Consider the following 13080-nt stretch of genomic DNA (forward strand, 5'->3'; position numbering starts at 1 on the left):
GGGTGACAGTAGAAAAATGTACATTGCAGGAGTACTTATTTTAAATATCTGACTTCTTTTCACTTCTTAGCATGAAGTTCCCTCTGCCCCTGCTCAGCAGAGGGAACTTTGGGGATGAGCCACTGCCTGCGCTTGTCTTGGTGTCCCCCCCCCCGTGTTTATATAGAGCAGGGTGCTGCAAGGAACACATACGTCATTTGTGTAGTGTGTCTGCCAACATATGAATGTGTGCAGTTATCTGTGTATGGTCCTAGTATCTCCTAGGTCTAGTATCCTTTCAAAAATAAAAAATGATGTGGTGTGTGGTCACCTATTTTTTATAATGTTTCAGAAATAAAGCCTCTTTATGTTATAAAGAACACCACCTTTCCTGAGATGCATTATTTATCACAACGTATGTGCTTGGTCTCTTGATTTATGTGATGTCTTCCTTTATACATGTGAATATGTCCACACACTCATATATATGTATGCACACACATAGTTGTGTGTCAAAGAATTGTCTAGGAAGAAGGTGGTATGTCATTTCATTATTCTTTTTTAAAATATTAGAACCTTTAATGAAAATAATAGAGTTTATTTCTATAATGTTTTTTGTTAAATATAGTTAAGCAATTTGAGCAAATTTTCCATAAACTTCAAGGTTACTGGAGTTAATTCCAAACTAAAAAAATAAATGCCTAGAATAGTTTATGCCTTGTCTGTTTAGGTTTTTCACATATTGACAGTTTCAAAACTGGAGTTTTCTGTTTCTCAGTCTTGGTTGTGGGTTTTTTTCCCCTGGTATCTGGAAAATCACCTGAGTTAAAGGACTGACAGTGCTATTATGACGCAGTTGGTGAACACTCAATTTATTCTAATTTGATGGGGAGAACATAAAAATGTAGAGCAAGTCTGCAAAATACATAACTACCTAACTTTTTATACTGTATAGGCTGGTGTAAGCACTCATTTGGATGGTGCTAAAAATGAAAGCTTGTCTGACTGGTAAAGAAGCTGCATGAATTTAGTTATCTTCAAAATATTTATTCCAGACATCCACATTGGGTTAAATTCTTTACAGCCTATATAGCAGGGCAGTAAGTAAAAAAAATCTCGGTTGCTTTACTGAATAGGAAGAAATCTTTTGAAGGACTAGTTCTCTGATTTGCTTTTACTCGCTTCATATGACTGATACTGTTTCAGGGATTGAAGGTGAAAATAAAAATCAGAAAGAATGAAGGTAAAAAGATGGATCCCTGTAAATTGAAAAGAGCCGTATATTCTTTCCTTTCTCCAATTTTCTAGGAAGGGAAAGCTAATGCTGTGACTTTTTTTTTAAATCAGCTCTTCAGGTGCTGGAAATGTAGCAGACCGTGTCTTGGCTCAGTTGTTAACGGAAATGGATGGGATAGAACAGCTGAAGGACGTGACAATTTTGGCAGCTACAAACAGACCGGACATGATAGACAAGGTACGAAAAGATGCACTGTTGTATATACTGTCCTCTTGAGAAGACCAGATTTTGGTATAATTCCATTCTCTTTTACTCTCCAAACTATTGTCCGATCAATTTAATGATTAAGATTAGAAGTTTGTAAATGAAGACAAGGCAAAGGAAAGGATTATGTCCCTCGTTTTTTGTTTTCCCTTTACAGAATTTTTAACAGGAACAAAATGTTTTGTGATAGCCCTAAGTATCTGTTTCCTAGAAGAAAATTTTGCGTAAATCAAGCTCATTGAACTTATGCAACAACATTTCTGTCAAACTGCTTCTGTGGTTTTTGCTTCTGTTGTGTTTGTTTATGCAGGAGTTTGCTGGAGTTTGATTTCATTAGTTACTTCCTTTCAAAAGATTAAATATCTCCTCGGTGCCATTAGCCTGCTGCCAGCAATACAATTTCCAACTGTAAACAGTGCAGTTTCTCCTTAGATTTTGCGGCAGCTGTGCTGAAGCGACAGGAACATTTCAAGTTTGTAAAAATGGGAGGGTTGTAACTCTTATTGCAGAAAACCTCTGAACACAAAAGCAGCCCAGCAGCCCTCTAGAAAATCCACTTTAAAACCGTCTACCACTGCTGTGTCTTCTCACAGCTAAGTGCAGTAGACAGACTAGTCTGAAGTGATTTCCTTTAAGATAGATTTTGTAGTGTTGGTAAGGTTCTTATTTCCACAACTTTTCACCTTCATGAAGTCTTGAGGAAAAAAACCTTGTATTTTGGCTCCAGAACACAGCCTCTTCCCTTTTGAACTGAAGGAAGCTACACAGCTGATGGTGTCCTGACGAAAGCTTACTTAAGGCTTACTTAGACACTATCTGTGCCTGCTGTGGCAAAGTAGAGCTAGCAAAGAATTTTCAGTAAAAGACAATAAAACTAATCAGTGAAAAATATGCTTGCGCAAAATTGAAATTTTCAAGATTCCACTTTTGTCAAATTGATTTCAGTTTTCTTTGATGGCTATTCTTCAGGGTCAGACTAAGCTGAATTTGAATTTTTATTCTGTTTGGTGAACAGAAAGGAAATTTCCTTCTGGGTCAGTTCAACATTGTGCTGTGTTATCTCCATTGCCACCTGGGAATTCAGTTCTTTCTCATTCTCCCTTTTGCTAGGTTTCTCTTGGGCCCCCAGTGAATACTGTTTTCTTATACTTTAGTTTTTATTTGAAATATTGACATACTGGGACAGTATTTATTTGAAATATTGGCAATATCAGGACAGTACTACTGTGTGTTAAGAGTGCCACCTTGCAATACCGAGAACTTTTAGATAGAACCTAAGTTACTAGATAAATGCCAACTGTGCCTGCATCACTGGTGCAAATCTAGACCTCTTAGCCTGTGATTTAAAGGGACTGGAGAATCATATTTGAGTTGGTATTGCTCTCATTATGCTTCATCCCGACCAGACAGGGCTATACCAGGCCACCAACTTCTCCTCGGTCTATGCAATATTTGCAGTGCACAAGTTACACCTTCCCCCCCGCCCCCCCTTCTGGAAGAAAGACGACTGACACCAGAAAGCATTTCTATTGTGAACTTCACTTAATGGAAAAACTTTCAGTATGAGATTTTAGTTTGTGATGGGTGATTCCTTTGAAAGGGTAACATTTTGTTAAATCAATTTAATATTTTGTATGGAAATATCAGTTCAGTTATGTATTACAATGAGTGTCCTGTTGTCATAGGTGTGTGATAACTATACAGTAATTTTTAATGCATGAACTTTATATGTGCTATAAAGGCACAAGGCAGTTTGTATTCTCTACTTCCGGGGAGTGGGACAATGTCTGGTATACTTTTTATGAGTACCTTTTAATTTTTTAAACAAAAAAATGTTTGAGGAATACATGGTTTGTAAGTTTTATATTACATGCTTATAAAATTGGTAATAATCCACTCAGCATCTTTATTTATGTGGCTGTCTCTTAACTGAAATTCTGTGATGATTAATCTTCAGCAATTTGAAAACAGTACATGGGAATATCAAATGTAAAGATATTCCCCTGAGCCTAGTGCAGACTTCATCATCCCTGCAGACACAACAGTATGTTGCTTTCAGGTAGTGAATAGATTTTGAGTCAGACTTTTTATAAAGCTATTTTCAATGGTGAACTTGTTTTGACGTGTTACAAATGTCTATTAATATGATAATTTCTCTAAGATGTCATGATAGTATTGAAATATTATTCTAACCTTGTGTCCCATGTTTGTAGCACTTAGCTACTTTGCATCCCATTCATGTGATGCTGGAAATACTTTGAGATAGTTTCTGTTTTTCGTAAGAAGACAAGAACGGCACATACTGTTTTCAGCCATGTATGATACAGAAAGTGATTTTTCTTGGAAGGGAAATATTCTAGAACAAGATGTTCTGTACATTCTTTGAAAGTGATACAGAAACCAAACACTGAGTCAATAATAGCAGTAAAATCTTCACTTTTATTCTTCATTCTATAAGGAGAATTGATGAGCAATAATTGCAAAGATGCTTTTCATTTTTGGTGACTTAACCACTCGAGTGATTTTTCATACCTAAAATATTTTGCAGTAACTTTATGGAGCTGGTTATGATTCAAAGGTTGTCTGTATTTTCCCCTGTATCGGTTGGCCTAACGAGAGATCATTCATCCTCACAAACCTCGCATAAAATATTTTGAATGCTCTGTATAATTTGATTAGCTTGAAATTAAATGTTGTATTTAGATGTATATGTGGACAAGGTTTGCTGTGTAGTCTGACGGATTTCCATGGAAGAAAACCTAGACCAACTAATTTTTTTTCTTTTTTTGTTTTTTTTTTTTTCCTTTCTCAGTGGAACCTGTTTTCCTAGCCTTTTAGTACTGGACTTATTTCTTGGGTGAGAGGAGTGAATTGGTATCGTTACCTGCCCATGCAGTTATTCCCCCCACACCATGAAGCAATGTTTCAATCTCCATTAGCAAGGGTACAGCGAAGGAAGAGAGACTGTCAGATCCCCAGGGACCTTGGTGAATGTTTTTGCACAGGAAGCAAGATGCATGTTGCTGTGGCATCGGATAGTTTTACCTCCTGCTAGGTCAAATTTGAATGTCAAACACATTAGCTGTGATGTAAAACACGAGGCGCTGAGTGAAGTGATGGCCCTGTGGTATAGGATGACATCCTGATGCTCCTGACAGCCTCGCTTCTTCTTATCATGGGGTGCAGAAAAGATGTATCCTCAAATATGCTATTTGCATAAGAATGACAGGATGTGATAGGACAAATGAAGATTAATGAGATGCTGTGCTGTCAGTGTTGCCCATTGTCTCTGGATTGATGATGGTCTGGATTTTGTCCGTGTTCATGGGCTTCAGTGTAGCTTAAAGCAGAAACGGTCCTGGTACATTGAATGCTGAAGAGCTGAATCTTTATGAATGCTTTGTTACTGCAGGAGGGCTTGAAGCATCTTGCGTGCTGGTATAAGAACATGCATTCTGTGTATTGTGCCAGTGCAGAGGATTTTTGCTGTCTCCTTTTGCATATTTACTTTGCTTTTTAAAACCTTCCTGCTCCCTAGCCTTCTCCTCACTTTCTTCCTCTTCCACTCTCTCTTCCTTCACCTGCAAGTTTTCCTATTCCTTAGATAAGTTCTGTTGGCTTCAGTGTATTAACCACTGGGTTTGAATTCAGCTTATTCAGTTTAAGAACCACATGGATACTAGCAAGTTGTCTCTTCTGCTTACGTGAACAAAATAAACTAAAACTGCAGCCTGTATTCTTCCCAGCAACTGCCAAGCAGGAGGAAAGGGAATAAAACTCCTTTCCCCCGTGGTTCATTTGGATTTGGAGGAGTCTTTTGAGTAGAAAAGTCAAACAGAGGTTCATCAAGTTGATCTGACCCTCAAAATGTTGATTACTGTGTAATTATCAGACAACCTTAATTTAAAGTGGCTTGTTTTGATGAAAATAAAAAATGCATGATAAAGCCATTTGGTTGAATGAGTGAAGAAATTATAATTTCTTGCCTGCAGCAAAAGTGAATAATCTTTCCTCTTTAAAAACATCAAAGTTCTGTCTTTCTGAAGGCTTGTGGAAGAAATTAAAATATTTAGGTTTGCAGTTTTACAAGTTAAAAAGAATAGGAAAGCGTCTTGCATGTGAATTTGTTATTGTCTGGAAATGTGTATGTGCTGTTACAAAGCAGGTGATGCTACAAGCACATTTAGCAGTCAGATGCAGTGGCACAAACTTAACTTACTACCATGTCATATATTTGCTTACTTATATATTTGCCTATTTGTGATTTCCATTTTGGTCACATATATCTTACTAAAGGTTCTTCCTGTATTACAGCTTTGATTTGGTGGGATTTCAGTTTCAAATATAGTGTAGGACTGTAGAGTTACTTGCCACGTAATCCATCAGTCATATGCTATGTTTCCCTCTGTGACACCCCTCCAACCCTCCGTTTGAGCAAAGATCGTAAAATATTCCAGGTTGGAAGGGGCCCCTGGGGTCTTCTGGTCTGGCCTGCTGCTTGAGCAGGGCCAACTTTAGTATTAGGTGAGGTTGCTCAAGGCTGGTTCTTGTTTCATCCTGAGTTTCTCCAAGGATGGAGATTTCACAGCCTCTGGGCACCTGCTGCGCAGTTTGACCACCTTCACCATGAAGATTTTTTTCCTTATATCTAGCAGTCTAGCTTGCAGTAACTTGGGCCTGCTGAGAAGTGCCTGGCTTAGTCTTCTCAACAAACCATCCCACCACTCCCTGCCGCTTTAGATGCGTGAACACAGATGGAGTTGTACATGGAATTGTGAAGGAGAACTTTGGTTTATTTATTTGGTTTTTCCTGTCCCTAATACTCAGGTGCGAAACCCCCTAATGAAGCTGTGCCTGAAAGAAGGTCCCACCTATGCTAAATTGCTTTTGGACTCTGGAGGAGGAAATGTAAATATCTAGCTTTTCATACTGGTCTGCATTGGATTTGGCTCAAGGATGAGCACTCAAGTGTCTCTTGGCCTTGCAGCGATACAGTATAAGCAGAGGAAGGGGAATACGTCTCTGGCTGTCATTTCTCAGCATTACTTCTGTACAGATTTCATCCAGACTTGGAAGACAGGGGCACAAAACTGAGTACTTTTTAGAAGGAGATGGTGCTAGGACACTTACTGCTTGGCAAAGTATTTTATGACAGTTGAATTAATTAGTACTAAGTAAACACTAATTAGAGTAAAATCTTTTTACATACTTAATTTGACACTGCTAGGTTACTGAAGTCCAGCCTTAGGACTGGGAGAGATAACTACAAGGTAATGTGCTGAACTGCTTGCCCTGCTTGATGAAATCAGTCTTCATTTGTAGATGGGCTTTGTAGGCATCATGAGAATAGAACAGGTGGGAAAGTATTTCATAGTAGGAATCAAAGTATGCAAATGCAATTGCCATGTTTCTCCACACTGCTGAACCATTAAGTGTTGTTTGTTTTGGTTTTTTTTACTTTAAATGCTGAAATACCTCTCTGCTTGTCAAAGGGCACTCCTCATATTCTGGTAAAATCCTGGGATTAAAAATAGAGTGTGAGATTTTGGGGGTCTCCTTTTCAGTCAGCCAGCACCTAGAGGACTCACATGGTTTCGCCCAGGTGCAAGTATGGTTCTTTGAAATAACAGAAGATGTGGGATTTCTTTTGAAGACAAGATTGTTCTGGAACATATAATAAATTTTCAGAAAATGAAGCTTTAGGGAAAAATGATATCAAACTACATGCCATTGAAAAGAGGATCTGATATTCTAAAATAGTTTCACAATCTTGGCACCATCACATTTTCCATCAATTTGTTTTCTCTGGTATGTGTTTGGGTTTTTACCCTTAATCTTGTTAAACTTGTAACTCTGACTAGGGCAAAGAGGTGCTCTGGAAAGTAGCTGTTTCTCAAAGGTCTAATTTTGCCTTTATTAATATCAGATGTTTGCAATTTTAGGGGGATTAAGAGTTTACTAAATTGTATTTAAAAAAAGAAGAGCAAAAGAGTGAATGAAATAATTTAAAGGTTGTCACATATTCTTTTCACTTGCCAAACTGAAATGACTAAATAGATGCAGCTGATGAGCACTGCTGTTCCCTGGCCGAGTTACAACTTGATGATTTGAGGCTGGATTGCGTAGTGAACCCATAGTCCCTAAAGAGCCTGACCACTCTGAGTGCAGAGGTAGTTTCTGTGTTCACGTACGTATATATGAAGTTTCTCTTTAAGTCAAGAGCTAGGTTTTAAGATTCACCTGAATCTCTCTCTCTCCTTTCCCCCCTCCCCTTCCTCACTGATGAAAACTTTGTTTTCTCATGAGTACAGCAAATAAAATATTTCCAGGTGTGCAAAAGTGATTTTTGTTTCCAACTATTCGATTGTCAGAGTGTGGAGGGCTGAGTAGTAAATCAGCCTTAAGGCTGCTACAGTTTTAAAAACCAAAATCTTAGTGGTGACAACTGAAGAGCACAGTGACTTTTTCACTCAAGATTTATTGCTTGCCTGAAAAGAAGGGTTGGAGGGAAAACTTGTTGGGCTGCATATTTTCTCCTTTAATAGATATACTATACAGCCAGGATAAGTTGGCTTTATTTTGTCTGTGAAAACACACATCTAAACAATGCATGTAAAAAATATAATAGTTTTACTTCAAATAGAACAGAAAAGTAAATATGTCTGCTCTTATTCTTTATAATGGACAGCATTCCTTACATCGACTCAGTCATGTATTTTAGCATCACTAATACTTTCACAAAGTTCTTAGCAACACGTGCCAGAAAACTTGGTGGTATCAAAAGTATATTTATTTCATTTGGAAAAATACAAAGATGGGAAAGTGAAGGCCAAAGTTTGTTCTTATTCATATCTCCTAGACTCACAAACTCCAGATGAGAAACACCATGTTAGAAAGACTCCACATTATCAGGGAAACGGGGAATTCAAAAGGCTGTCAAATTCATATTTGTTGTGTAAATACCAGCCCTCAGTTCAGTGAGTTTGTAACTATGATACCAGGTGGGGTGGTTTGAGTGGGTTTGTTTGTTTTTTGTTTAACAATAACATGGGAACATACTACGTTAATATGAATCATGCCTCTCAAGATGAGGTGCATTTGAGCAGTACATGTAGACTGGGTATAGATTCCAAAGCATTGTGTTAGGTCAACTCTGTTCCTCATGTGGGTTTAGTGAAACAGCAAACAACTTTAGAGAAGTAATACTAATTTTATGACTAAGTTTCGTGTACCTGTACAGCAAGTTTTAACTGCTAGAACTTGTGAGTGTGCTTATGAAGGTACGGGTTTTCACATCCTACTTCAATTACTTGAAAACAATCTATGTGATGATAACCTCTTCCTTCTAAATCCTTTTGATTCGCTCTTCCCGCTTTGTGTCAGTGTTTGGGTTGTGCAGGGCAGGGGTGCAGCTGAGTAGCTCTCCAGAGACGTGTGGCTTGGCTCGATTCCTGTGGGACCATCCTCAGGAGCTGTCGGGGCCTTGGTGGCTTGTAATTGGGGATACTGGGCAGATAAGCAAAGCAAGCAAGGCATATTTCACAGTCACTGTGTTAGATGGCATGAGTCTTTTTGTATTTAATAAGCTTCATTAGGGTAGTGGTAACAGTTAAGGAAGAGACATTCCAAAAAGTCTTGGTTTTTAAATATTTATGGGAGTGATGCTGAAAAGGATGTTCGTGTAGTACTGTGAGCTATAGAAGCTAGAGGAACGGCTGCAATTAGGGTACTTGGGCTATAGCCACGGACACATTTAGGACTTGCTTTGCAGTTGATCTTCTGCCTAGCTTTCCTCCTTGTGGATGCAAAATACACAGATGTATGTAGTTTTTTGTGTATACTATATTAGAATAGCATTATAGAGAATGTTGTGTTTTTTGAGCACCCATGAGTTAAGAACTGCCATAGGTAAGATTGCGTGTACAATCTTAATTCATTCTTCCTTGTGCATGTGCATCATCATGCAATCTTTAATTACATTAATTAAAGTGGTATTCATGGTGCATGATTAATTAAATTGCATTAATTTAGAAAATTATTTTTACAAGTCATTATGATCGCCTCTACTTTAATTACCTTAATACTCACATTTCCTTACTTTTGAGGGCTTTGATTTACACTGTTTAAAATCAGATGAACAATTACTGGTTTCTGGGGGAGTATCCAGATTCCATTGTGTGCTCTCATATTGAGATCTTCATGGTTATCAGCAGTACAGGACCCTCTAGATCTGCCGTGGAAAACTTTGGTGCTTGAAATAGGTGGTAAATTGACAACAACATTAAACTCCTTTGCTGTTCTTTGGGGTCTGCTATACAACAATGGGACTTTTACCTGTTAGTCAGGATATTTTCTGACAACATAAGAATGGGTAGATGAATTACCTTTTCAGTACTAACGTTTCTTCCAACTTTCCATAAGCATAAATCGTTCCTTATATTCTTTCCTTGATGTTTCTCCCTATTTGATTTGCCTGCTCTCTCTTTTTATGCAGTATCCTCTTGGTCTTTATTTCCTATGTCTACTGAGTTCATAATCTTCAGCAATCAATCTAATCTCAGTATGATTCTTGCTTCTAGTCTTTTTGCTCAGTTAATGTCAACCTTTTTTCCCCTGTGCTTGAGCTTGTCACTGGATGCTTCCCTGCCCAGCCAGGATTCCCCAATCCTCTTTTTCCTCCAAGGTTTCCACATCTAGAGTCCTTTCTTAATGATTATCAGTTTTGCCCCAGTGTCCAGACTTTTGGTTTTCAATGTGTTCACTCCTCACATAAGGCTTTTCTTTATGTGGAGTCAGTTCTGGTGTTGTCTTTCTCCTCCTTCTACTTGACTAAATTCAAGTGACTCCAATAAGAGGAGAGGTCATTCTCCTGCTGTCATTTTGGGAGCCTGGATCCAGCATGGCCTGCAGACTCCTTGAGCCTTGGTAGGATCAATCTTTGAGTGGTCAACACTTGGAAAATGTATCTGCTAAATGTCAAGAAACTTCACTAAACTTTTTCAAATTGAGATGTTTCAAGTCCTTCTAATGTGGTCAGATCTCAAGACCTTCTTCCAAAGGTTAGGCTGAAATAATTCTATTTTTATTAATTTTTTTTTAATTGTAAATAAAGCGACATTTTTCCTGGTCTCCTCATGCAACAGCTGAAATGTTTTGACTGGAGCGTTACAAAACAAACCAGTCGAAGGCAGCCAGCCAGCTTGGAAAGGACAAGAAGGTCAAAGCTCAGAATAGCATAAGCTACTAAATGCATGATCTTGTAATGTAAAATGTTGAATGACTTCTATATTAAGTGTTGATACTTATCTCTCCCCTAACAGGGTGGAAGCTGTTTCAGTAAAAATGGAAGTCATGGTGAAATAGAAAGCCCCGTATTGTACGTACCATGGGTTTACTATCGATTGTAACGGAGTACGGCTTGGGAGAATGAGGTGGCCAGTGTACAGTTTCATTGTTTGGTTGTACACCTTTTAAGTTTTAGATTTAGAAAACCTCTGAACCTCAGAGTTTTATAATGAGCAAGTTGGAATATAATCAAGCTCTCTCATTAGTGAAGGACTCTAAAGAGCTGTTGAATGTAGGGATTAGCTGATATGCACTTGTTTCTCAGTAAGGATATTAATCATCTTTTGCTTAAGGATCTTTACAGATATTAGCTGCCATCATTAGTCCATTTGGTTGATTAGGACCATTTATTTGTTTGTGAAATCTCTGTGGGGAGAAGGAAAAATAGGACATTGTAGGCAGAATTTCCACTAACTTATTTTTATTTTTTTGTGTTGAAGGAGATCCAGCTTCACATTTTATTTGCTCCATCAGTGTTGAAAGCTGGATGTCTTGCACACGTGATGTATGTACTGCTTAGGGATAAGTGGAAATACCATTCATGTGCAGTACATATAACAATAAAAGATAATAGGTTTGTTCAGGAAAAACAGGTTCTTTCTATAAGATCTTAGTTATTAAAAAAATAATTCTTAACATCATGCTAAATGAAGGCAGTACTATAATAATGTAGTGTAAGAGAAAAGGGAACAATCTGGCGGTCATTGATTCATAATATATCGTTTTCATAAGGTATGTGGGAGGATTGTTATGCATACGTGCAGGAGCACAAAGCTAGGGCTCTCTTCATGTCCAAATGAGACATTAACATCTCTTATGAACAGTGGAAACTTGGTGGATGACTATTTAGGTCACTGGAGTACCTCGGGGTTGCATATGCCAATAGAATTTAATAACAAAAGCTTGTTTGAACTCTGTGATTTGATGTATATACAACTATAAGAGTTGGCTCAGAATCACAACAGTTTGCTAGAATTTTGGGATAACCTAGAAGAAGAGTGTAGACTGCAAGGTATTTGAAGCTGATTGAGAGAGAAGGTTCTGAAAGTCAAATGAGTGTTTTGAGTGGTGCCAGGCAATGGCTGGTAGGACTCCACTCAGCAGTTCTTCTGGAACTCTGAAGTGACTGCTCCTTCTGGGGTTTATGTCTGTTACATGTTCTTACTTAGCTAAGGAGTTTAATTAAATAGGGTGTAGTTACTTTTTCCTTGGTTTTAAATGTAAGCATATTCCCTCCGTGGCAAATTAAGCTTTGTGCTACAGAGAAGCGTATACCAGATGTACAGAAAAGATTTTGAAAAAGCCCTCTCTTAATTGTGCTTTGGACATACTTTATAACAATATTCCGATTGCTGCCTATAGCATCTTCTTGAATTAGTATTCCCTGTCAGGTGCTGAAAAAGGTGATTTTGGCAGCTGTCCTTTTGTTTTGGTGATCATGTGAAACCAACAATTCTTGCTTTGTATTACTCATCTCTTTTAAACCTAAAAATGAGCTGCTTCGGTTTTACTCGCCATTACTTCAGATAGGATGTGTGTGTTGTGGGGTTTTTTTTGTTGTTTTTTTTTTTTTTAAACCCAAAACACCAGAAAAACTTCTGAATAACTGGAGTAGGTGAACAAGGTGGTCCTATGCAGAATGAAAGGAGAGCCAGCTGTTCCTTGAGCAGAAACTGGTTTATGCCTTTAATCATCTCTTCTGCCCTTCTCTGAACCTTTCCTGGATCTATTACATCCTTTCTGAGAGAAGGGGGCCGGGACTGCTTGCAGTATCCAAGGTGTGGGTGCAACGTGGGTTTATATGGGTGCATAATGATGCTTTCTGGTTTGGTCTTCTTTTATTAGCAGTTCTTTGTTTTCAACATTTGATTTGCTTTTCTGACTGCTGCCAAGAACTGAGCTAGAGTTTTCATCACTGTCTATTAAGACTAGAAGTGGTAATGATTCATCTCACAACTCATCCTTTTATATATGAAGGAAAGATTGAATTTCCCATGTTCATTGCTTTGCATTTACTTACATTGAATATTATCCGGTTGCTAAGTCTCCTGAGAGTCTTGGACAGTTCTTTACCCTCAGTCTTCATCCTTGTTGCTTTGAATAACTATATCATCAGAAATTATGGCTTCTGTATTACATCATTTCTTTGGTATTAGACCTCATAAAGGAGATGCGAATCATATACCAGAAAAATAGATGAGATGAAGGGGTCTGTATTGTGTCGCAATAGCGAGGTAACATAGGAAAGGCCTGTA

General features: G+C 38.0%; 1 protein-coding gene across 1 annotated transcript in view; it reads left to right on the top strand.

The window, feature by feature from the left end:
* AFG2A (AAA ATPase AFG2A) overlaps window positions 1–13080 on the top strand; it is a 197311-nt gene that overhangs the window by 57539 nt on the left and 126692 nt on the right. The window contains 1 exon segment of the mRNA XM_075751101.1: window positions 1327–1453. Coding sequence (XP_075607216.1) covers window positions 1327–1453 — 127 coding nt within the window.

Source organism: Balearica regulorum, chromosome 4 (genome assembly GCF_011004875.1).
Source record: "Balearica regulorum gibbericeps isolate bBalReg1 chromosome 4, bBalReg1.pri, whole genome shotgun sequence".
Lineage (NCBI taxonomy): Eukaryota > Metazoa > Chordata > Aves > Gruiformes > Gruidae > Balearica > Balearica regulorum.